This window comes from Lepidochelys kempii, chromosome 1 (assembly GCF_965140285.1).
Source record: "Lepidochelys kempii isolate rLepKem1 chromosome 1, rLepKem1.hap1, whole genome shotgun sequence".
NCBI lineage: Eukaryota > Metazoa > Chordata > Testudines > Cheloniidae > Lepidochelys > Lepidochelys kempii.
The window spans coordinates 263,232,077-263,258,240 of NC_136380.1; the positions used below are offsets into that span (position 1 = coordinate 263,232,077).

Below are 26,164 nucleotides of genomic sequence, written 5' to 3' on the forward strand. Positions count from 1 at the left end.
CCTCAGCTGGAGTATTGCATCCAGTTCTAGGTGCTACATTGCAGGACAAATGTGGACAAACTGGAGAAAGTCCAGAGGAGAGCAACAAAAATGATTAAAGGGCTAGAAAACTTGATCTATGTGGAAAGATTGAAAAAATTGGGTTTGTTTAGTCTGGAGAAGAGAAGACTGAGGGGAGACATGATATAGTTTTCAAGTACATAAAAGGTTGTTACAAGGAAGAGGGAGAAAAATTGTTCTTGTTAACCTCTGAGGATAGGACAAGAAGCAATGGAGTTAAATTGCAGCACGGGAGGTTTAGGTTGGACGTTAGGAAAAACTTCCTGTCAGGATAGTTAAGCACTGGAATAAATTGCTGAGGAGGTTGTGGCATCTCCATCATTGAAGATTTAGACAAACACCTGTCAGGGATGGTCTAGATAATACTTAGTCCTGACTTGAATGTAGGGTGTAGACTAGAAGACCTCTCAAGGTCTCTTTCAGTCCTACGATTTTATGATTGTTGTCTACCAGCCTGCAGTGCCTTAAAATTTATTGCTGGGGAAGATTCCCCCACCCTGTTACATGATTTGCAATGGATCTAGAGGCTATCAGGGTTTCCTGCTGGTTAAGCATCAGTGAATAGAATAATTAGCTGCATTTAACATCTGTCACAAAGCCACCACATTGATTTTTCTGTAGCTTTAACCAAGGCTCACAGCAGCCATTCCAATCTGTTTCCAAGTTAATTAAACTGGAAAGGAAAATAAAAATGCCTCTTACAAATGGAATGTTTTATGTAACTGCCTTTAATGACAGCATTTATGACCCATTATGTGGTCTGTTTTTGCAACATGGTGACCCTACCCTTATTCCTGTCACGGTTTGAGGACCTTATTCCCATCACTATCATGGTGGGCTCCTTAAAATGGAATCTTTCCTTTTTTTCATATAAAACAAGTGGCCTACAGCCTATCAAATCATGCCAGACATTACATTGGTGGAAGTGGAAGTGATACAGGTGGAAGTTCTTGTTTGAAGACTTGGCCATGCTGGAGGAACACCTTTGTCTCTGCTGCAGTGAGATGATAAAAGGTAACTGAAGTTCCTGAGCTCCAGCAGAGAGGCCTAGTGATTTCCCCAGAGTTAGGCGCCTACTCCTTAGAAGCTGGGGAGAATTCAGAATCTCTTCTGGAGTAAGAAAAACCAAACCAAACCACTTACAAATATAAGGGTTATCCAGCCACCTTCATTTCAGGATCTAACATCAAAGGTCAGTACATAGGCCATTGGGCCAGTCTGCTTTAACATGGTTCATCTTCATCTGACCATGAAATGCTGATTTGGCAGTCAGTCAATCACACATCCACCCACCGCTGCAGTGAAATAAATTTGCCATCTCAATTGCCAGCCTCATCATAATGAGGCAACAAAGCCAAGCAAGAAGTTAGACTGAAAATCCAAATATAAGCTTTAATCAAGGTACAGACATCATAGTGTTCAATGAAATATCTTGTCACAAGGTACAAAAATACTTTGTAAGTTAAGTAATTTTTCCTTCACAAATAATGTACAGATATTATGTACTGTAAGCCCTACAATTAATTTCTATATCATATCCATTGTGCATTTTCTTAGAATTTCATCTCCTTTAGGATTAAGTGGTCTATTCTGAAAAGGATTCTCCCCAGTTCCCTTTCCAGACCACCTTGAAACACAGCAGAGTATTTGCTGGGCAAAACTGTCAAGCAAACACATGATACATTGCTGTCTAAGGTAGTGACTGGCGAAGGGTCTGATCCTGTAAAAATACATGAATAACTTTATTGATGCGAGAGGTAAACTGGTGGGACAACGCACATGAGCAAATTTACTAACATGCACAAATATTTGCAGGATCAGGTTCTATAGCAAGAAAGAGCTCAGCCAATGAGAACCTCATGCTTTGAAAAGCAATCCCCCATATCTTGTAACTATCTTCCTTGAAAATAAGTAAGCAATTCTGGGGCCCTGCATTCGTGGTTGATTAGCTTCATGTTCAGAATTAATCTGACTTTGGCCAAGGGACAGCAAATCCTTTTGGACAAAAAGGAAAGAGATAAAGAGGTTATAAATTGATCAGCAGGATCCATCTCAAAATGGATGTTGCTCAGGATGTGGTGTGTTCCACCCTGAAGTAGGCCAGGAATATTAAAAACATGTTAACTGTTAATGGTAAGTTAATCACTAAGATAACACAATCCTTCTTCCATTTGCCATCACCACTCTTGTGCTGAAGCAGATTTGCTGAGTTACTTTAAAGATGATTCTTCTTTGGAGGCCAGAAGAACTATTTTAAAATATAAACCTCTCAAATTGCCACAGTACATCTTATGCAGTACTGTGGGAGCTGGTGCAAAGGAGTCTGGAGTGCCTGTGAGGGGCAGTTTGAGTTGCTGAACATTGGAATCAAAGTATGAAAAAGGTTGAGAACCCTTGAACTAGACACTGGGATTGATGTAGAACAGAAAAAATGCCACTCGGATCTGGGTGGGAAGAGCATGGAATTCAAATCCCTTCTGTCCAAAAGAAATCCTTCATATCAAAGTCATGGAAATTTTGTGCAGTCCAACTGCAGTACTCTTTTTGCTCCATTTGAGAGTTTGGCAGTCTCTTTAATGTTTGATGATAGGCCAGCTACAAACGAAGACTACAAGGAAGGGGGGGGAGGGAGGGAGGGTGAATGAAGGGGAGGGGCTAGGTTCCATGCCCTCCAGCTATGCACAAAAAGATGGCATCTGACCTGGTTTTCTTGGTGGTACTGTCTTAGACAGCCACTCTGTTTTCTTTGGCCCACTTCTTCATGATGCGGATGATATACTCTACCTGAGGGTTACCAGTGCTCCTTAGGAGATGTAACACTTCCCGCAGTGTCTCTCTGAGAAGACAGAAGACAAAGGTTTAAAGCAGGGTGACGATCACTTGGCTAGAAACAGCTGAAATTTTGGTGCATCTTTACATTTGAAGGATTGCAAAGCACAGACTCTAGGTATGCAATCTACTTCACCTACAACTGAGGAGGAAGGTGACAGCTAATAAACACCACAGTAAACCTACACAATTGTATGAGTCAAGAAATAAAGAATACTGTATCTAGTTGCAACTAGAAGGGAAATTCCAAATCAGCAAAAAATTATTATTCATATTGTAGCTTGCCAGGATATAAAAATTAACATTCCTACTCTTGCAAAAAATGCCACAAGACATTTAACGGCAAATTGTTAGAGCTTCAGTTTTTCAGGCCATCTGACAGACAACTTCAACAGCACAGCAACCCCTATTTCAACACTGGCGCACCACTCAGCACTAATTAGTCAATGCGTTTTGACCACATGAAGCATTATGTATTTTTGATTACTAAGAAAGAAGAGTGCTTCCTTCAGAACATCACTCCCTGAAATACCCTATGTTTTCCTTGGAGGGTTCCCATTCAACTACTAACCAGATCAAATCTTGTTTAGCTAGAGATATCTGATGAATTAATTCATAGATTGAGGTGGTTTGCATTTAGGGGGAACAAGACCTGACATAATAAGTATATCAGTTTGTTTCTCAGATGTCTGCCATCTCCATGCAGAATTCAGATTTTGTGGAAGGATTAACTCAATTCCAGTTCAGAGATTGAGATGGACTAGTGTATCTGCACTACCTTAGTAAGGGGCACTGTTAGAAAATGGAAGGCATACAAGGGAGACAGTAACAGATGTGAGGGCTATGGGTGCTCCTGTTTTCTTGAAAGGTATGCATTTAAGAAAGCAACTGCAACTCCTCTTCTGTGTGGCCCCAAATGGGGGGAAAAATAAGAATTCTAGAGATTATATGAATCTTAACCGAAACGTAGAGGAACTCTGCCAGAGGGAAAATTGGACGGTGCATTAGTTAATGCCACTGCTTGCAGAGCTTGGTCACCCAGCAGCACAGTAGACTTTTTACTGCAGAACAGGAACAGAAGGCATCCCCTCTATCCTCCCCCATTCCCCTATCCAGTGAGGTAGACCAAAAGCAAAACAATCTATCAAATCAATGGGAAGGACCATTTCCTATTTTCTCTTGGAGGTTTAATCAAACCAATATCCAAGCTAAGCTTGGACTGAACAAAATTTGCAGAAATAGAGATTGGGCCTTCACTAAAAACATTCATTTATCATTCAGAAATATGTTCTTCGTCCTTTCTGGAGTTGTGAGTAACCATCCACCTATTTTAATTCTGCCATCCTTGAAATTCCAAGACCAAGGAGGAGTGGATAGACTTCCATCCACAAGCCATCAGTACCTCTCCCATATCAGTGAAATGAGGTCCTCCCTCCCTGCCTTTAGGGAATAAGCATGCTGCGTCTGTAGTTTAGCTACTACAAGAACAATGACCAGCAACCTATTTGGGATCCCTGCATTGCAGAGCACTAGCTGATGGACTATCCTCCATAACATATCCTGTCCCTGCTGGGCTGGAGGATAGAGACCAAAAATGGTTATTGAGTGTGCAACTAGTGGGGCAGCACAGGTCTCTTTCAAAAGACAAAAAAAAAAAAATGGAGGGTTAGGGGACGTCTGTTCCTGATGTCATGCATCTCTTCACAAAAGCAGCTGTCACTGTGGTTCTAGCTACAGCTAGCTGGGAACAGAAGACTAACGAGAGAAGTTCATACACAGCAACGGTACGTACTTGGGTTCTCGGCCAGCTAAGATCATTTGGAAGATGCCCACACAGGCACCCCTCTTGCCTTCCCAGTATTCAGGATTAGGGTCCAGTCTCTCCAGAACATCAAAGGCTTTGGCTGAATAGTAAAACTGGCCCATCTGTGTAGGAAGAAAAAAAAAAAACATTACACATTTCAGGTCACAAGACTGCCCATACAGAATGAGATCCAAAGTTACGGGCTGGTTCTGATGCTGTTTGTCTGGTGTGAACAAGTCATAGGAATAGTATGCATTTTCCTGTTCTTCCCAGGTAGTCTGTAACTAGAACAGGTACATTCCAATTCCACATAGGCTATGTACAGACTAGGAAAATAGATGATGTTTTATCTAGCGTGATTTTAAACAGGACTTTGAATCTAGTATAGACAGGCCAAGTTGTGGCCTTTATTAACTGGTCATGATCAACTCTAGACTCCCCACTAGGTAAACCACATTCAACTAACATGAGTTAATAGAGCTAGTCAAAAATGGCATCCCTTTATTTTTGTATGTAATGTTGTAGCCATGTTGATTCCAGGATATTAGAGAGATAAGGGGGATGAAGTAATATATTTTATTGGACCAACTTCTGTTGGTGAGAGAGAAACTTTAAGGCTTACACAGTGTCGTCGACCTGAAGAAGAGTTCTGTGTAAATTCAAAAGTTTGTCTCTCTCACCAACAGAAGTTGGTCCAATGAAAGACATTACCTCACCCACCTTGTCTCTAATCCCCTTATTTTTGTCAATTTCAATTTTTTTTTTCCAATTAGCCCTAGTCTTTATGCATGACCTTCCCTGTATACCCTAGGTGCAAACTCCTGTTTAAAAGCATGTTAGTTAAAATAAGTTTATCCAAGTTTTAAAACATGATGGATTTTCCTAGTCTAGATATGGTCATAAAGACAGATCTGAAGGCTGCTGGGATATTAATTCAGAACTAATTTTTACCCCTCTCTATAAAAGTAGAAGAAAAATCAAATGCAGTAGAGTTGCAATTCTGAGCTTTCCTGAACCTACGGGAATATCATGTGTACACCCAACTAGTCCACCTTAGTTATCTACTTGCAGGATAGGTCATGGGGCACCTGGATAAGTACAGATGGGGAACACTCATTTCTTCTCTTGGGCCTTTTCTTAGGTGGGGTTTAAAAGGTGTAATGTGCTAACATGTTTTAAAAGTCTACGGTACATAAGGCAGTGTATATTTTAATATATGCTAGTTGGTCAAGTTAAAGCCTAGGGCAGTTTAGCACACATTCAAGTATATGCTCCCTTGTCTACACTAGACTTCTAAAACATATTAGTTAGCCTGTGTTAGCAAACACATGCTAACAACCTACCTTTAAATCCTGGTCTAGACACGGCCTTGATTTTAGTGGGGAGGACCCGTGGGAAATTAATCAGGAAACATAGCCTCAATTCCCTCAAAGGGTATCTAATCACAGAAGCATTTAGCTTCATATTTGTTCTCATAAGAGTGAAAAAAGTTTAAACACATGTGCACACAGTCCTGGGAGAAAGACAATTTCCAGCAATGCATTGCTACATTATCACAGGACAATTATCAATGTGCTTTTGAAATCTTTCATGGCCTGTTTCTCAATCTAAAGGAGTGGGCAAGAATCCCAGTGCTAGAGGCTGAAGACATTGATCTCATCTCTTAGTTTATTGTACCTACTTTTGAAGGTGGAAAAATAAACACCAGAGCATCTGTGCTAAGACTGACAAGGTAGGTAAGGTAAAACCTTTTACTGAACCAACTTCTGTTGATGGAAGGGACAAGCTTTTGAACTTCACAGAGCTCTTCTTTGTCTGTGGAAAGTAAGTGAACCATATGAACTCAATACAAGTTGGGACAGACTGTTAAGCATTAAGGGGTTTACACATGCTGTAGGAGACCTCTTAGAAGGAAGTGGACAATTAAGGGTTAGCAGGCAGTAGGGTGCATAGGAAATCATAATGAGCCATAAAACCACTGTCTCAGTTTAGCCCATGATTTGTAGTGTCTAGCAGAGTTATTTAATTTAAATTCCCAAGCTCCTCTTTTGAAGCTGTTGTGAAGGTTTCCTTTGAGGATGAGGATTGTGACATCAGATATGGAGTGATCATTGCGTGAAAAGTGTTTGCCAGGGGTGATGATGTTTTTGTCTTATATCATTTTCCTGTGAGAGCTCACGTAAAAGTGCAGTGATTGTCTGGTTTCACCCACATAGTTGTTAGTGCGGCATATGATGCCCTAGATGAGGTACACATGTGCTAGGCATCTGTAGGACCCATGGATCTTGAAAGGTTTGTTGTGTGGGGGTACTGATCAATGTAGCAAGGGAGGTATGTCTGCAGGTTTTGCATCTGTTGTTCTGGCAGAACCTGGTGCCACTTTAAATTGGTGGGGTCCTGGTCTTTGGGAAGCTTCCTTCTGATGATGAGCTTAGTGAGGCTGGGGGGTTATTTGAAAGCCAGAATAGGGGGTTCAGGAAAGATTTCTTTCAGAATGTGGTCCCCATCATGTATGGGTTATAATTGTTTTATGACACCCCGTATGTGGGTTTTCCCACCCTCTGTTGAAGCAGGTTCTCCTGGGATATCTAAATGGCCCATTCCACACTGTGATCTATTTCTCTGGTGGAGTGTCCTTGTTTAGTGAATGCAGTTTTGAGTGTGATTAAATGCCTGGCTGTTGATAACAAATTTCTTCGTGTGTCTGGGGTGGTTGCAAGAGCTGAGGAGGTAAGTGTAGTGATCTGTGGATTTCTTGCGTACAGTCATTTGTAGGATCTCATTGCTGAAGCTGACTGTGGTATCCAGGAAGTTGATACTGGTGTGACTGTTTTCTAGGGAGTATGATGGATGGGCAGTTGTAGTTGAAGTTGTGGTGGAAATCTGAAGGAACTGAGGTCATCTGTCCAGAGGAAGAAAACATCACTGATGTACCTCATGTATGTCATTGGTTTTGTGGTGCATTTTTCCAAAAATTTTCCTCGAGGTGGCCCATGAAGAGGTTGGCATACTGGGGGGGCCATCTCAATACTCATGGCTGTTCCCAATATTTGGAGAAAGTGTTTGTTAAATGTGAAGTTGCTATGTGTGAGGATGAATTTGATGAGTTTGGTGATGCGTTCAGGTGGATTTTTGAGTGTTATATATTATCTTGTAAGTATTTGAGACAGGCAGCAATGCTGCCATGGTGAGAAATGTTGGTGTATAGGGAACGTGACATCCATGGTGGCAAGGATGGTGTTCTCAGGGAGGATGTTGATGATGGAGTTTCTGGAGGAAGTCAGTAACATCTTGGAGGAAGGTGGGCCTTTGTGCGGTGAGTGGTTTGAGGATGGTTTCTGAGAGACCTAATATTCCTTCAGTAAAAGTCTTGTGGTCAGATATGATGGATCTGCTTGAGTTCCTTTGTTTGTGTATCTTGGGAAGCTTGTAGCAGGTCTCTGCAGTGGGTTTGTGGGGGATGAGGTTGTAAGATTCACAGTCTGGGCTGGAAGGGCAGAATCTGCTGTCCCAGAAAGAACTCCAATGTATAGCCTCTTGTTGTGTCTATATTAGATTTTTCTCTTAAAATTTCCCATTGCTCCCACCATTGAAACCCTACTAGAGATAAAAATTGTGATTAGCCCTACTGTAGCCCAGTCACCAGTCTAACTAGAAGACATGCTGGTTTAAACGTTGACAGATCTCTATCAGCCTCTATACATTATGGAGCTTCACTAAAAGTAGCAATGGTGAGGAATTTTAAGAAGAGGAGCCTGCTGTAGACAAGGCATCTGAGTGTAGGCAAGGCCACAGAATTAACAAACTAGATACCAGGCCTCAAAGTGAAGACTCACCTTGTAGCAGTCATTTGCAATGAGTTGCAAGAGACTGAAGGACTCCCCTGAGGTTTCCATCTTCAAGTAGAGCTCCCAGGCCAGTCGAGGCTTCTTATTCATGATATCTACAATGAGAATAGAAAGTTGGAGAAGGTGAAGAAATGCCATAGTGACAACAGGACTAAAATGTTCGTAATCTTATCACCCCCTTCATCAAAGTGCCTGCTCCCTACTGAAAGACATGGGGTTTGAATGAAAGCTAACCATCCCCTCAGCCACATCAATGATGGTGGTAAAGTGCTACAGTTTGTAAACATAAGAAAGAAGAGTTATGAAATCTACACCACGTCAGATTTATATTTCACAGATACAGCACTTACTATGCTGGAACTCAATGGTCTATCTAGTGGCATCCTGCCTGGTGACACATTAGATCAGTCCATTGCTCTAGCTAGTCTGGTATTCTGCCCCTGACTACAGACAATACCAAATGCTTAACAGGATGAGGGAAAGGGGGATGGAAATAAAACCCAAGAGAAATCCCATAACACGTAGCTAGTTATACAATGCTATACATGAAAGAAACAATTCCTGATCCCCATTTTATGCTTTAAAGCTGAAGTTTATATTGCTCTCATTATCTTAGTTTGCACACACTAACTACAAAAGTAAAGAAGTCCTAGCCACCTAAGTCAGCAGAGTTTTAGACCCAAAAGGTTATCTACAGCTCAACACATGAACCTCTTTAGTTTCAGATACTACCAATAGCTCTAAGTTCCATTTCATTGCTCCAAAGAAAGATAAAAATATCCACAAGATCCTTGCCATTGTGCACCCTATGAGGTGCACATATTCCATAGATCCATAGATTCCATATTCCATAGATCTTGTGGTCATTTTAACAGTGCATATGTGAGCAAGAACTGCCACCAGCCATTAACCTGAAACATCTCTGGTATAACACAACTAGTCACAAGTGCCAGAATAGACTTTTTCATGAATCCCCGTAACAGAGTTTCATCCAATACTTTTAGAGACAGAAAATTCCACAAACAGACCCTCTGAAGGTAAGAAAGTATTTAACCTAAAGTTTGGCTTGTTAATTCCAGGCATATCCCAATGTTTTCTTATTATGAAGAGAAAAAAATCCCCTTGGATCAGGTGTCTATGTCCTCTCAGAGTTCCACCAGACATTCATTCTGTGCACTGGTCATTAATATGGGGAAAAATTCTTGTGCTCTTCAAGGTGAGGGAATGCTTGGCATTATGTATACAGAAGTCAAGTGGAATAACAATCATTTCTGACATTTATCAGAGATACCAATATAAATCCCTCACACTGCACTAGAAACGTACTCTGCACAACCAACCTCTCTCTATCTGATTCTAAGAAAAACTATAATCTAGGGATAACTACATTAAAAATTACAATAACTTCTCATATGTCCGGGCACAAACTGTCCACCGACTGGAGTCAGGAAGAAATCCACCCTTCCTTCGCAACCTACATGGTATAGTATTGTACAAGTAGGTGCATTATGGGGAAGTTACATCCTGTTCTGAAATATCCTGAAATGGCCACCATTGGAGATAGTACATAAGAACAGGTAATTATTGGACTCTCCTGGTATGGCAGAAACTGAGACACCAGACTAGATTTTTCTTTCTTCAGCTTCGGTAGTAGCACACTCAGCAGAGAGGACACAGGTCTTAGTCGCACATATGATGACCAGATGTCTAAGCACTGAAAACCTCACAAACCATGATTCCTTATGGGGAAAAAATGTCGTTATAATTTAGTAACAACTAGCAATTTGTGCATTGTGACAAAGCTCTGTCCTTGCCTCCGTGGGTCCCACATTTCCTAGCAGATTTCGCTAGCCTCAGAGGCTCACTGTGACCCTCCACATAACCCTTCTCTCTCTAGAGACAAGGGTCATAGTCTACTGAGCCATTTTCATCAGAAGCCAGCGAGGGAGGTGAGGAGAAGTTATCCTTCCTTGTACAGTCTCTGTTGCCTCCCAGTCTCAGTGATTAATCGGGGGCAAAGGGCGGGGGGAGAGGAGCCCGGGCCCACCCTCTACTCCGGGCTCCAGCCCAGGGACCCTAATAGTATCAGCTATGGTAGCTGACCTTTTAGAAACATGACATGTACAATTCCCTGGGCTACTTCCCCCACAGCAGCCCTCACTTCCTCAAGCTCAACTTCACCCTTACCTCAGGGCCTCCTTCCTTGTGCCTGATATGGTGTGTACTACTCAGTCTCTCCAACAGTGCAACTTCCTCCCACAGCTCCTGACATGCACACCCACCTGACTAACTGGGAGGCTTTTAACTAGTTTCAGCCAGCCCCTGATTGGCTTCAGGTGTCCCAATCAACCTAGCGTTCTCCCTGCCTTCTGGAAAGTTCTTAATTGGCCCCCGGTGTCTTAATTGACCTGGAGCAGCTGCCATTTCACTTATCCTGGTACCAGGGATTTGTTTAGCCTGGAGCTAATATATCTATCTCCCACTACTTTTCTATAGCCATCTGGCCTTGCCCCGTCACAGCATATAGAGAAACAGTGTGCCATGCTGGGAAGCGAAACAGTAATGGCTTTTCATCTCCTCTTTGAGATAAGGTCTAAATAATTGGTACAATAGCTTGAGACCACACATATTACATACAGTCCTGAATTAGTTGCATTTCCAGCATCTCTAGCCTCCTGCAAATATTTGAGGACAGAAATATCCAAGGGGTGATCTGAAGGCCAAAAATATAACTTGGTTAAAAAAATAATTAGATAAATTCATGGAGGACAGGTCCATCAGTGGCTATTGGCCAAGATGGCTAAGCCTCTGACTGCCAGATTCTGGGACTGGAGGACAGGGATGGATTACTCGATAATTGCCCCATTCTGTTCATCCCCACAGAAGCATCTGGCATTGGCAGAAGACAGGATATTGGGCTAGATGGATCACTGATCTGAGCCAGTGTGGCCATTCTTATGTTCCTACAATATCTGCTCATACTCAGAAATTAATATGCCAGAATATTTTATATTTCTATAGCATCTTTCATCCAGCAGGATCCCAAAGTAATATATATACTTTACACATGAAGGGATAATTTCATCCACCACTGAAAGCAGCTGCCCATGTAATAAGTTGTGGTAACTGTTTAGAAGCACACCTCAACATTTTAAGAGATATGGAAGAATACAGCAACTCTAATGAAACTTCAGTGGAAACTTAGCATGAAGAAAATGATTTCTAATGCTACAATTACCTAATGTACCCAAGAATAATTAACTTTTCTTATGAAAGTTCCATGGGATCTTTTAATGACCACAAGGATCTTATAGCATCCCTAGCACTGTAGTAGGGAATTGCTTTAGTACAGAATTAAATGGAAGCGCATCACCTACTGAATCAGCACCACCATTTAATTCTGCATCTTGGGTTCTCCCATCAGGTAAAACTTTATTCATGGGTGTGACACATGGCCAGAAAGGGTTAAGCATCCTGCAGGATAAATGACCCTAATTCAATCTTTAGGGACATACTGGTAGATAATGTTTGTGGTTTTGTGTGTTTACATATATACTTTAGAGGTTAACAATGTAACCAAATAGTTCTTGTCTTTGCTGTATTCTATTAATTGAGATCAAAAGGAGATCTTAACATTTAAATGAACTGTAAATATAGTGATATCACTGTTTTGATCTCTCTTTGAAATGTATAGCAAATCACCTGCGAATAGTGGAAAACAGGTAATTGCCTTATGTTAATCCCTGTAGCTAATTACCAATGATTCTTAGGAAATAAGTCTACTTCAAAGTCTCGATGATTGCCTATTGTTCGCCTAAGAACTCCGAGCTGTCAAGAGAAGACATAGAACTGCATAAAAAACCGTTGGGTCCTGATCCTTTTTATCTCAGATCTGCTTGATGCTTTACACAGGGGAAGCTTCAATTTTAAGACTGAGATCTCCAGTCCCACCTGGATCACCCTGAATATGAATGTTGGACTATAACCTATGGACTAATTCTGAAAGAACTCTTTGCAACTACAAAGCTTACCATCTCTACTATAAAACTGATCTCAGAACTGTACTCAAGACTGTATGTATTCTGATCTTTTAACTAATACTCTCTCTCTTTTCTTTTTAAATAAATTTTAATTTAGTTAATCAGAATTGGCTGTAAGTGTGTATTTTGGTAAGATCTGAGATATTCCTTAACCTGGGAGGTAATGTGTCCGATCCTTTGGGATTGGTAGAACTTTCTTCTATGATGAATAAGATTTTCAGTAATTCTCATATCTGACTTGGGTGTCTGGCTGGAAGCCCAAGGCTGGGTTGCTTTAAGGGAACTGTGTTTTGGCTTCTTGGTAACCAGTAAGGTATTTTAGAAGCTGTTTTGTGTTGGCTTGGTATTGGAATATCCACCAGCTTTGGGGACTGTCTGCCCCATTCTTTACAGTTTGCCCTAATTGAGTAACTTCAGTGTGGCTCCCCTGGGACCCTGGTCACAATGGGTAAATGTCAAAACATAAAATTCACAATAAACCAAATATTCTAGAGTTATGGATTCATGAAGTAAGAAACTGTGAGGTCCCCAAGCAGAATCAGGGATGTTTGGTCAATGTTTGTGGTGTAGAAGTCTACAGTTACCTGTCTAGGAAAGGCATAGCATAGATGGTGACCCTATCTCCAACACAGTATAATGAAGCTACTGTTGCTGCTCTGAAAGTCATTGGGGTGGGAAAAGGGCAGTCTAATGAACACTCTTACTGTTGTGCTGAGGCTACAAGGAAAGAGTTGCCTCAGGAAAAGTCTCCATATTTGAGCTGCACAGGCCTGTAGCAAAGGCCACCTCTGTGGTACTCTGCTCTGAAACAGTGGTACTGCCCATGTGCTCTCAAATTGACAAAATGCCACCTAAAGTAAGTGACATTGGCGAGCAATAATCATAGTAACAGCCACCATGTTCTTTATTTATCTAGATATTCTATGGTCTTCTTCACCAAAGTAGTTGAGCATTGCATAATCACTAATGGCTTTCATCTTCACAGCATCCCTTTGAGTTAGGGAACTACTGTCCCCATTTTATAGATGGGGAACTGAGGCACAAGTGTAAGTGACTTATGCAAGATCACAGAGTAAGTCTGTAGAATTGAACCCAGGGCCCTGACTGCTAGCTTGGTACCCTATCCACTAGACTATCTTTCCCTTCCACTCACCTCTTCCTATTCCTCTAAGGTTTTATATTGTACATCATTTGTATATTAGCACCTTTTCATGAGAGGGATTTTGTAAAAACTGGAGCGAACCAATATTAATGTAATAGCAATTAATGTAATCTATTATAATTGGCAGTCTCTGCTCAGACAATGTCCTGGACTTGGAAGAATGAGGTCCTGCAGGTCAGGAAGGAGGTGCATTGGCAGAGCTTTGTTGGGCCAGAACTGAAATAGGAGTGGTTATGCAGCCAAAGATATACTGCTTGCACAATACTTGCTCGCACTACAGCTGGCTAGAGCCAGTGCTATTTGCACTTCACTTTCATAAGTACTAAATCCACACACAACAATAAAAACTATTATGGAAGGTGGATTGGCAACACTAATGCAAAACAGGAGGATCCACATCCTGCAATCTTGCAAGTAAAGTGACTCACAGCAACGAGCCAGCCAGCTAAGGTAAACATAATCATTCTTTATCTTCTCACTCTGGATCAAGAGAAACACCTGCAGGAAAGAAGGAAAAGAAAATTATGTGCATCTGCTCTCCCATATACATAGTAGACATGTCCTTGTTGCAATATGTAGCCAAGTCCCAGGCCAGAGAATACTCAACAACAGCTTGATGAGAAGAATTAGGGTGTGAAATTGTAATCCACAGGGGCATCTCTGTATATCTGGTAAAGTGGGGAATTCAAACAATACAACATTTATCATGGGATTAGCTGGAGCTCTAAAATGCCAAACTATGGCGTGGCCTCACTTGAACAGCTGCCAGCGGGTGTTGGTACATAGCAAGCCAGCCATAAAGGAAGACAGGGGCTGAGAGAAGAGACTAGTTTGCATAGGCAGCAATTGAGAATGCATTAATTTAGAATGCAGTGCAAAGAATGAAATCAGTGTCTTTCTGAAATACCAGAAGTCTCACTGTAATGATGATCCCTTCCCACCCCTCTGCCTCATATTGTATGTAACAGAGCATTCCTGGACTAGCAATAACAGTCCTTAACCATTAGTTTTATCAAGGCTGTCAAAATACTAGATTTTTACAACATATAGTGGAGTTACAGTCATTCCACATCTAAGGAGGGCTGGGGGTGATCTTGTTGAGTTCCTGAGGTCTACGCTAGAACGTTAGGTTGACCTAAGTTGACTTGTTTTGCATCTATCCACACCACACCTGACGCAGGTACCCACGAACACCATTGCAATAACAACCCCCCAACAACCCAAAGCTAAAGTCTATGTTCCTCCATCAACATAGTGCTAGAATAGACAGTGCATTACCTGCGTCAACTCTAGCAGTCTTTCAGGAAAAAGCTGTCACCATATTGCTCCTGGGACTCAAATTTAAAACTCAAAATAAAACCATTTCGGTTTTTTTTGGTCTTCAAAAATCACACAATTTGCTTAAAATAAAATCACATGGGTTTTGGGGGGTTTTTTGGTCTGTCCTCTGGTTTTTTTTAACCCTTGTGGGAAATCTCTCTTCCTTCTTCCCAGCAGCCAATTGCTTTTGTGCATTTCAGAGATAATTCAACATCAGATGCACACACAAAAAAAAGCTATGTGTGGGGAGAAATGAACCTCCTTAAGCACTACTGGATGATATTGAATAGGATGGGGAGCATTTCCTCTTTCTTTCCTCGTCCCAGGGGAAGAAAGTTTGTTTCTCACGCACCTCCAAGGGGGACACCTAAAGCTCTCATCTATCTGGTCTCTGTTGCTCAGTGATCCATACTCCACCTGAACAAGCCCTAAGTATGCCTGTGATCTCAGGCAGAGTACACAGAACACTGATCAAGAGAGCATTCCTTGATCAGTTAGAGATAGATTGGAGTTCTGCACTCAAAGCATGATCCCCACATACCCAACCATATGAGGTTAGCAGGACTCTGACTCCTCTGAATAAGCAAGATATATATCTTCACTGAAAGCAAGATATATATCTCAATTCCTGCAGGAAGCAGCAGATCCATTTCCACACAATATGCAGAATCAGAAAGGTGTGGGGATGAAAGTGTGTGTGTGTGTGTGTGTGTGCTGGGGGTGGGGGACGGGACGTAGGAAAGAATTCCATTGTTGTTGTTTTTTAAGAAAGCATGTACATACCTCCTCACCCTCGCTGGTATTGCCAGTGGCAGCTTTGGCTTGGGCGTAGTTAAAGTTAAAAGTGTCATCATTGTAGAAATAACTCTGGAAAATAAGCCAGACCGACAGAAAATCATGGTGTACAACATTAAAAATAAAGACCAAAAATCTAAGTCAGCCTATTGCAGACAATTTGAAAAAACCTAAATGATACACTGTAAACATTAGGCATTTACAAACAGTGGCTAAAGAATTATGGAGGGGCTTTCCATCCTGAGTCTGTGATTACAATAAAAACTGAAACATTCCTGGGTATTAATCATGGTTGGTTTGGAGAATGTTCCAAGCCAAAAATTACAGTGCGGCAGCTTTTGTTGGGTTTGGCTTTCATTCTGCACATGCTAAGACCCGCTATGAGGCTGTGGCCACTTCCTCCATGACCCCTCATATATCCGCTACACGTTAAAATCCGGGCTGGTGAACAGGTAGCCCCGACTCTCCAGTGGTTTAAAAGAGTGAGCAGTGGGGCTCTCTTGCTTTGTGAGGCTATTTAGGTGACATTCAGAATCATAATACTGTGCTGAATATTCTCCCTCAACAATGGTTTTGTCAGGGTTAGAAAAAAGTACCAGGGTTAGCGAAACTTGGTAAGCAAGAAGCTAGCTTCTCTGCATCACCACTTCCTTTTGTACAGATACAGCCAGCCTTCTCGCTCAAAGTTCACTTCTAAGTCCTTCAGCACTGGATGCCAGAGAATTTCAATGCTACCCTTCCTGTGACTTTACACCTCAGAATTCTTTATGCTGTGGGAATCAGCACAAATAAGGCCACGTCCATTCTACAACTTTTAAGAGAGTCTGTTATCAGCTATTGACTTGGTCAGCTATAAACATGATTAAAAACTCTGACAGCAACTACGGTCAGCTAACACCATTTCACCCCAGTTAGGGTGTATCTGCACTACAGAAGTGAACATAAGTTGGGGGGAAACAGACCTTGTGTAAGTACTAATGCTTCTGTGAATTCACAGTAGCCATGCCCTTCTGGTTGCAGAACAGGCACATTTTCTACCCTGCACTAGACTCACTATTGTTATCTTGGGTCTTGTAGAACTGGATCTTAAGTCCCTTGATCTTTTCATAACACTGCTTGCTGTTCTGAGTAATGTATATCTCAGCTAGCTTCTCAGACACTCAGTTGTACATTAACGTGTTCCTTATGCCCAGGACTCATTTTGGCCTGGATTATCTCATCTCCCCAGATGGTCATCAGTGCCAGTATGTTGCCCTCAGACCAGCTGGCACACTCATAGCAAGGCGTCCTTTGAGACATGCAGTTTTAACTCAATCACCGATAAAGGGGATTACTGAGGAAATATAATGCAAATGAGTTCCATAGTGTGCTCAGCTCTACTTGTAAAGCTAAGTGGCTTCCAGCAAAATTGGCCCTGTGCTACAAAGCACAAACCATACTGGGCAGGCCATCTAAGACCTGACTGGTAGGAACTATTTGTAGTGGGAGAATTATTTGTACCATTAGGGCTATAGGAATATAGGAGTTGCCAGCCTGGCTTAGACCTGTGGTCCATCTAGCCTACATCCTGGTTCAGAGAGTGGCCAGTACCAGCTGCTTCAGAGGAAGGTGCAAAAAAACATGAAGTAGGCAGTATGGGATAGCCTACTCCCAGAGAACAGTTCATTTCAATCCCTACTCTTTAGAAGTCACCATATGATCTCAAATATAAGGATGTGTATCCCTTCAAAAAGATTTTTTAAATACTTATTGTTATAACTCTGGATAGTCTAGTTGGATATATAAAATGTCCAATCTTTTTGAATCCTGCTAAGATGTTGGCCTCAATATAATCTTGTGGCAATAAATTCCACAGGTTAACTGTGGCTTATCTGAAAAATATATTTCCTTCAAATGATCCATTTTGAATTTGCCACAATTCCACTGACTCTCCTTGTTCTTTGTCCTAGGAAAGAGCGAATAGAAGTTTGCGATCTATCTTCTTTGTATCATTATTTTGTACACTTTTCTCCTGTCTCCTTTTATTCTTTTCTTCTCTAAAGCCTACAGTCTCAAACTTTTTCAATCTCTCTTCATATGAGAATTTTTTCATGTCCCTAATCATTTTAATTACTTTTCTCTGAACCCTCTCTAATTCTGATGTCCCCCTGGAGTGACTAGAACTGAACAGTATTTCAACTGAGGGCGCACCACCAATGTATATATTGGCACCATCTTTTCTGTATTAATCTGTATCCCATTTCTTATGCATCCTAATTTTATTTGCTCTTGATGAGCACATTGGCACTGCACTAGAGGAAACTGACAGAGGTGGACCACATGTTGGTTAATTTTGCTTGAAGCATGTCTAATCAAAACAGCATTATGATCACTTGCATGCCACTGGAAACGTACATTTGCAGACATGTGATGTGTTCCATGCATTCTTGGGGGACAGTGAGAAGGTGAGAGGGGCAAGTGGTTATTAGCATACCACATTTTTCTGGAGTCGACCAAGTCTCAGAGTTCTAGGCTGGCAAATGGTTGGCCTCCTTTATCCAGTTCAGCACTTCTTTGTACAGAGTGAAGTGGATGCTCTAGTTATATTCATATAACCAGTTTAACCTGCCCTCCTCCCTCCAGGCTCTCTGATAGGACATCCCAGAGTGCATTGTTCCACATGCTGCTGAAGCTGCTTTGTTTGCATGCCCTCAGCCCAGTCTATTACCTGCGTAGGCACTACAGGGTAGTTGCCCAGATTTTCCCGGAATGCACTGATAACCATGGTTAGACAGCATAGTAAGTGCAGATGTACAAACAAGGCTCTTTGGGCAAAAAAACTGCCCTGTTATATGTATCCAGTTAAACTGCTCTGGCCTCTAAGTGTTTACAAAATCATGGATAAAAGCTGTAGGGCTGAGATGGCCTAAAAGATCATTGGCTGCTTTGTTTGGGAGCATCAAAGTACTATTCCCTTACCCACCCTTGTTAATGTTTAGCCATGTGTAGGGACCCATCTTTCATCTGTAGGTATGGACATATTAGACTCTTTTGTGAGCTCTTTATGATTGAAAGCACTGGCAATGCTTTCCCTGGTATACAAGGGGTTAACATAAACACCCCTGATCTGGAAAGTATGGAGGGGCCTGGTGCCAACTGGCACCAGGCCTTAGTCAGCAGGGAATGTTCAAGCACTCATAGGCTGGGTTATCAGACTTCTGGAACTGCCTTTGTACAGCACCCTATTTCTCTGGCACTCCTTAGCTGCCCTTTAATCCAACAGTCATTGTTTATCAGCTTCATGTCCTAGTGCTTTATTTTAGTCATCTCATCTGCATGTTTAATTTCTAATCTGCTTTCCTTCTCATCTACTACCCATTTCCACAGTTACTTCGAACTCTGCTATATTATACTGAGATAATATAAATAATATCAAATAAACTACAGGAACTGTTTGTACATATTCCAAGTGAATTGAACAAAGGAACAAGGGAGGGTGTGTGTGCACGCCTGCATACACTAGTGTCCTCTAGTGGGTGGCTCAGGAAAGATCTGCTCTAGTGCAAATCAGAATCTCTTCACCAGCTGAGCTCAGGAAGCTGCTCCTTCAGGCATGCAAATGACAAACAAGTGTATATTGCACTGTGCTGGATGGGATAAACTGATATTCACCCTTGACCCCTGATTTGCTCTTGGAAGGTTTACGTTTAAAATCAAATTATAGCCTATACGTTAGGGAAAGTTAAAATGTGTAAAGATGTTGATGATAAAAATAATTAAAGCTGTAATGCAATTAGGGAAAACAAATGTAAAAATATGTGTTATAAGCTCTGCAAAAGTAGGAGGCCTAGATAGTTAGCCTGAAGTGCTTGACCTACGGTTATAAGATTTAGTAATATGCATCTTGTGTAAACAAATAAACCACAAAAGAGGAGTTTAATCTTGAAACAACAGATATTTAGGGGATTTTTGGTACATGTAACCATCAGGTTAATCACGTTAATGTGTTGGAAATATTGGGAAATGTATTGACACAAATAGCTTATGTCAGCAATCAGAACCCCAATTATGGTTTCCCCGAAAGCCACACATGGACAGGAGCTGATAGGCAATCTAAATATGGTTACATCAGTGGGCACACCATCATGACAGGATGTGGAAGTTTCGATTGACACACCTCACTTCTGATGTTCTCCACTTACTTTTCCTTCCATCCTCTGATACTTCTGATTGTCCCCATATGGTTGTGAGAATGCATAATGCAGGGGATTGTTCTGCTATACTTATTTTGCTTTTCTATTATTGCTATTATATCTGTATGTATTTAAATACTAAATAAAGTCCTCGTGTCTCTGTGTGTGACTCACCAATCTCATCTCCTATAATAAATTTGTGTAGCCACTTGAGCAAAATAACCTGTTATTAGTGACTTGTGCAATTTGCATGTTAAATTAATCAAAGGCTACAAGGTCAGGCTTTCCCATGAATATATTAGTTCCCTCTGTTGGTTGAGTTTGGAAGGCAGGCAGCTCCTGTCACTCAGCAAGTAGAGAACGCTGGTTTGCAGCTGAAGATAAACCTCTTGATGTTATGTATATCAATATTATATACAAGAATGCGTCATTGTTTTCACTTCTCCAACAAGAAAAAGATAGAAAAGATAGAAAAAAAGATCAGGCACCCAATGAAAGTTTCCCATCCCACATAAGTAAGATCTCTTCTTCTCTCAATGGGAATTATGCACACACAGGCCTGAGAGAAAAAGCTCTTACCAGAAAAAGCTGGTAAACACAACAGTAGTTAAGGTGCTCTACTGACCTTGACTGAGTTGAGGTAAATCAGGACATCATCAAATTGTCTGAGCAGAAAGAAGCAGGAGGCCATGCACTGTCTCCCTGGGATTGTATCTAAGGCAAGAGAGGAAAAGGCAGATATTTAAAATTGGGTGGTGGTGGTGGAAAATTAACTTGGATATCTTCCTCCCAAATTGCCAACGAAGTCCTAGAAAATAGTATAACCTGCCTCTTTCAGACAAGGGGCTACACTACAGATGGAGAAGAGCTATTAGTTCATCTGGTCATCCTTCCCTATCCTGCTCCACAGATAATGCAAGATTGTCTCCTAAAATAACTTTTCTAAACCTAAAAAATTCACATATATTAAGTCCTTTATATTGGACTCCATACCAGGCCTTGCCATGTCCCACTGGAAAACTGTTAATCTCTCTTTGCAATGGTCTAACAATACAATACTCTTATATGGCACTTTTCATCAGTAGATCTCAAAGCACTTTACAAAGGAAGGTCAGTATCATTATTCCCATTTTACAGATGGGGAATAATTAGGCAGAGAGGTGAGGTGATTTGCTCAAGGTCACTAAGACAGTCAGTGGCAGAGCCACAAATAGAACCCATATCTCTTGAGTCCCGGTCCAGTACTCTATCCACCATGCAACACTACTTAGTATATGGGTATACAGCTTCCATTTCTTGTCCTGCAGGGTCAAGCAATAACAGGATTGGAAACTGTGGCATTTTTGTGACAGATGTGAGACCCTGGAAGTGTGGAAACCTCAAAATCTCAAGTATTGAGATGAGCCAAAGGTTATGGACCGAGGGGATATTCATTGACTATTGTATCAATAAGCGTTATGTGTATCTCTGTGTTCCTGGCTCACTGGATGGGATTCCTGTGTAATCTGGAATCACTTAGAGGAGGGATGTTAATAATTAATGCAAGTTCTCAATGCTGGTTATGCAGATATTCACACCGGTGAAGCTACACCCCCCAGGAGAAGTAGCATTGACTTAATTTATCTGATTCAGGAGGTCTGAAAGACAAAGGTCCCAAACTGTACAGAGTCAGTCTGATTTTACTCAGGACAGACCCATTCTGCAACAAAGAACTGACAAATTTGTATATGGACCTACCAGGATTTCATGCGGATGATGGAAATAGCTGGTAAGTTTAGCATGTATGTAGGCTGTTTATTGTTTTATGATGTGTTTTCTCTGTAATGCTTTTGTCATAAATAATTGTACTATGTTTTGTGAAAGCTGACTGGTCCCTGATTAACTGTTATTGTCCCTGAGAAACAGCAGAACTGCCGGTGCTGAAATAAAGTCAGACTGGCTGGGATAATAATCATAGTGAATTGTAAGGAGACTGCAGCTCTAAAATTCGGATCTGGAGAGAGAGGAACACCGGTTCCTGCTCTGAAAAAAGGTACAGCTAGAGCAGAGGTGGACAAACTATGGCCCGCGGGCCACATCCGGCCAGCAGGACCCTCTTGCCCGGCCCCTGAGCTCCTGCCCTGGCAGGCTAGTCCCTGGCACCTCCCCTGCTGTTCCCCCTCCCCTGCAGCCTCAGCGTGCCGCACCATCGGAGCAACGCTCTGGGCGGCCGAGCAGCGCAGTTGCAGAGCCCCAGCCTGACCCGGTGCACCACCAGCCACCGGTGTTCCAGGCAGCACAGTAAGGGGACGGGGGGTTGCATAGAGGGCAGCAGAGCTGGGGGGCTGTGGTCAGGGGTGTGGATAGAGGTCGGGGCAGTCAGAGGGCGGGGAACAGGGGGGTTGGATGGGACAGTCAGGAATTGGGGGGGGGGGTGGATGGGGCGGCAGGGGGCAGTCAGGAGTGGGGGTGCAGGGGTGGTCAGGGGAGAGGGAGCAGGGGGTGGTGGATGGGGCAGGAGTTCCGGGGGGCCCTCAGGGGACAGGGTTTGGATGGGGCAGGAGTGCCAGGGGAGACATCAGGGGGCGAGAAGCGGGGGGTGGGGGGGTCGGTCGGATATGAGGCAGGGGCCTGGCCATGCCTGGCTGTTTGTGGAGACACAGCCTCCCCTAACCAGCCCTCCATACAATTTTGGAAACCTGATGTGGCCCTCAGGCCAAAAAATTTGTCCGCCCCTGAGCTAGAGGCTTGAGACCTAAGGGTATGCCCTTGAGGAAGTCATGAAGGGGGCAGATGTATAGTTAACCCCAATATTATGACAGTTTTCAAACACAGAAAATCCATCCCTATCTGAAGGTTTTATCTGGGCCTTAGGCAGGAGTTATGGAACGGAAAATTCCCCATTTAAGAGAAAAAAGTTTTGTTTTTGCTTTTTTAATGAAGCAGCAGTTTGAAGTTGTTCGGGGGCCCTGAAAAATTAGAATAAATCCCCCTGGGATATGGATTAGTGGACAGAGGATTAGGAGGCAATCAAAAGTGTTATCACATGACTCTGCAATTTAACACCTTAATATCACCTCTAGGTGTGATGTCTTTGTATAAAACACACACACACTTTGGTTGAATGTAAAAACAAAACGAAACAACAACTTGAGTGTTTACATAGAGTCCATTTATGGGGAATGTAAGAAACCAATTGAAAATAGGTATGGCTTTGCTCCCTTCTCTATCCACAGCCAGACTCCAATCTTCTTATCCTGCCTTGTAGGATTGCTCTAGTGTGGTTTTGCTACATCAGTGGTGCCCAAACTTTTCCTGTCGCACCCCCTCTCACCAGTAATGGAATCTGTCCCTGCTACCCACTCCCTCCCCCCAATTACTGCACAGCCATGGCTTCCGTAGCAGAGGAACTTGGGCTGAAGGCAGAGCTGGGGACAGAACTGGGGTTGGGGGAGGAGCTAGGGCTAGAGACGGGGCTAGCCTGGGGGCAGAGAGGGAAAGAGGGCAGAACTGGGCAGGAAGTGGAGTTGCAGCTGGGGCCAGAACTGGGATAGGAGCAGAGGAGGGACCGGAACCAGAGCTGGAGTGGCAGGTAGAGTGGAGCTGTGGTTGGGGCTGGAGCTAGGCTGGGGACAGAGCAGGGGGCAGAGTGCAGCTGCCACTGGAGGCAGAGCTGGTCTGGGGGCGGAGTGGAGCTGTGGGACTGAGCTCAGAGCTAGGTGGTGCTCCCTCCCCACCCCTTGTGGGGGCTGGCCAGCCCCTCCCCCCGCATGTTCCTCTGGGTCCCCCTGGGGGAGATTACACCCCACAGTTTGGGGACCACTGCTCTATACTCTGGCTTCCCAGGTCACTTCACTATGCATTATAGTCTAGTACCTACTTGAGAACTGAAATTGGCTTATGTGTTTAATTTTCCCCTTGCTTACGTGTATGCCCATCACGATGTGCATCTTCATGTGTCAGGGCAATAAGTTATATATACCTCAGTGTTCTTTCATGCCTCCTCAAGGCAATGGAGGGCTCAAAGAGACCCCAAAAGAGACCCCCACACACATCTACCAAGATATTTAAGTTCATAAATCCATAGCAATTTATATTATACAAGATCCAAACAAAATATAAATAAATATTTAAGGAGAGTAAAAGTTAAGAATATATTTTCTTTATAAATTAATCAAGGTAATGGAAAATTAATTTATAAAAATCAGAATGTTCAAAGGTCAAGAAATTCTTGAGATTTATTTTTTCCCCCCACATTCCCACTCATCTTCTACTTTCTAGTTGGAGATCACCTTATCCCAGCACATTCCCCTCCACATAGTTATTTTTAAAAAATTGCATTTTATTAAAGTAATATCCATACATCTCATACAACTCAGGCTAATACTACACATTTCCAAGACACAGTCAACTGGGGCATTAATCTTAGAGTTCTAGTTTTTCCTCTTCATAATACCTGTATTCCCATATTTGTAAAATACAGCCTCCCAATGAACTTTCAGAATATAGCCACAGACACCCCTTTTTCCCTTCCTGCAAACTATCCCCTAGAAAATTCTATACACTGTTTTATGAACTCCAAACACACAACACAAAATGGCTGGAGACCTGGACTATTTTCCCATTAATGGCTAGAAACCATAACATCCTATATGTTATTTCCATATGTATGTGCCAGAGATACCATCATGTCCCCATCCATCATTATGTGATGGGCTGAATACTCCACTAGACTTAGTTCACTTTCCCCATAAAGATTACAGACCTGACTAACTCATATTATTTTAGGCAATTAATACTTCACCCATCACTATAGGATCTGAGCGCCTTACAAATTCTAAAGAAGAATCTGTTTCTCTCCCTCACACAGTTTTTGTTATTGTGGAAAAGCTAAGTGGAAGAAGTAAGTTTTGCATTCCGCACTGATGATGGCAAGGTTTACAGTCATTCTGATCTCCTGCAGCAAGTTCCACAGTCATGGCCAGCTGCCAAGAAAGTTTTGTCATTCCTGTTCATTATCCTCATTGTTCTTTGGTAGCAGTTGAAGTAGGAAAAAGAGTCCAAAACTGAACTGAGATTTTCATCATTATTAAGAGGCACAAATTCCATAACAAGTAGGAAGACTTCAGGTTATGGTCTGATCACATCTAAGAAAAGTAATTGGTCCTGATCAGTACTTGGGGAAACACCCAGAGGAAAACCTACAGGAAGCAGTGTCTATAATTCAGTATAACATACTCTTTTCTGGAGTCAGTAATAAACTAAAGCCCCAGCACTGTTTTGAGGATATTGTGCTGCTAGATAAACGCTATCTTGGGAAAAAGACAAGCTGGGTCCCTGACTACGTGTGGTCATACAAAAATTCAATGGCACACTTTGAAAGTCTGTTTGCTCCAGTGTTCTGCCCAAATTCCCCGTCAGAGGATAATTTTATGTAGGCAAAATGCAATTATCCATGATTTCACTTTAACAAAATATTATTCTTCACTCCTTGTTCTTAGGTATAAATAGCATTATTGTGCTTTGTTAAATATCTGACCAGTATTGTGCTGGTACAGTACCAGTGCTGGATGAAATATTTTCTGAATAACTATTGTTCATAGAATGCTTTGGGATGATGACTATATAAAATATGATATTAAAAAGATAATAAAAAGAACACAAAACAGTCATGGATTGGTGCCACTATCACCAACCCTGGTTTACCATGGATACTACTTGTTATGGCAGGAGGTGAATAGGTGACTTTGCCTTAGCTCTGTTCCATTCTGAACAATGAAATGGAAGTAAAATAGGAAAGTTGGGATTTTATAGACCTAATCCATCTCATGTGAGTCACACAGAAAGAGGAAAAAAAGCTCATTTTGAAAAGCTCTATACTTTGTGTAACTTAAAGTGACTCAAAAGGAAGGTAATATGAAGTCCAGAAAAGAGTTTTCCCTCCCAGTGATCTGATGTTTTTCCTTCACCAAATGCCAGATTTGGTCTTAAAACTACTAAAGATGAAGAGGGGGTGCTTACTTCCCATTATTTTGGCATAGTGTGCAATCCTTGTGTTCTAGGCGGTAGAGCTACCAGCTATAGGTGTGCCAGCAGCAGCCACCTGAGTAAGCTACAGGGTCCATTCATATTGTGAATTAAGTTTGTCTAATGAG

At 42.1% G+C, this 26,164-nt stretch overlaps 1 protein-coding gene across 5 annotated transcripts in view; it reads right to left on the reverse strand.

Moving 5' to 3' along the window:
- Window positions 1-1,424: 1,424 nt before the first annotated feature.
- Window positions 1,425-26,164, reverse strand: part of IFT56 (intraflagellar transport 56) — an 80,507-nt gene continuing 55,767 nt past the window's right edge. For all 5 annotated transcript variants that reach the window (XM_073327300.2, XM_073327299.2, XM_073327302.2 and 2 more), the window contains 6 exons: window positions 20,656-20,744; window positions 15,847-15,930; window positions 14,172-14,241; window positions 8,530-8,636; window positions 4,682-4,815; window positions 1,425-2,896 (listed from right to left, as the gene is read on the reverse strand). In XM_073327300.2, the coding sequence (XP_073183401.1) occupies window positions 2,785-2,896; window positions 4,682-4,815; window positions 8,530-8,636; window positions 14,172-14,241; window positions 15,847-15,930; window positions 20,656-20,744 (596 nt within the window). In that variant the 3' untranslated portion in view covers window positions 1,425-2,784. The remainder of the gene's footprint in view (window positions 2,897-4,681; window positions 4,816-8,529; window positions 8,637-14,171; window positions 14,242-15,846; window positions 15,931-20,655; window positions 20,745-26,164) is intronic.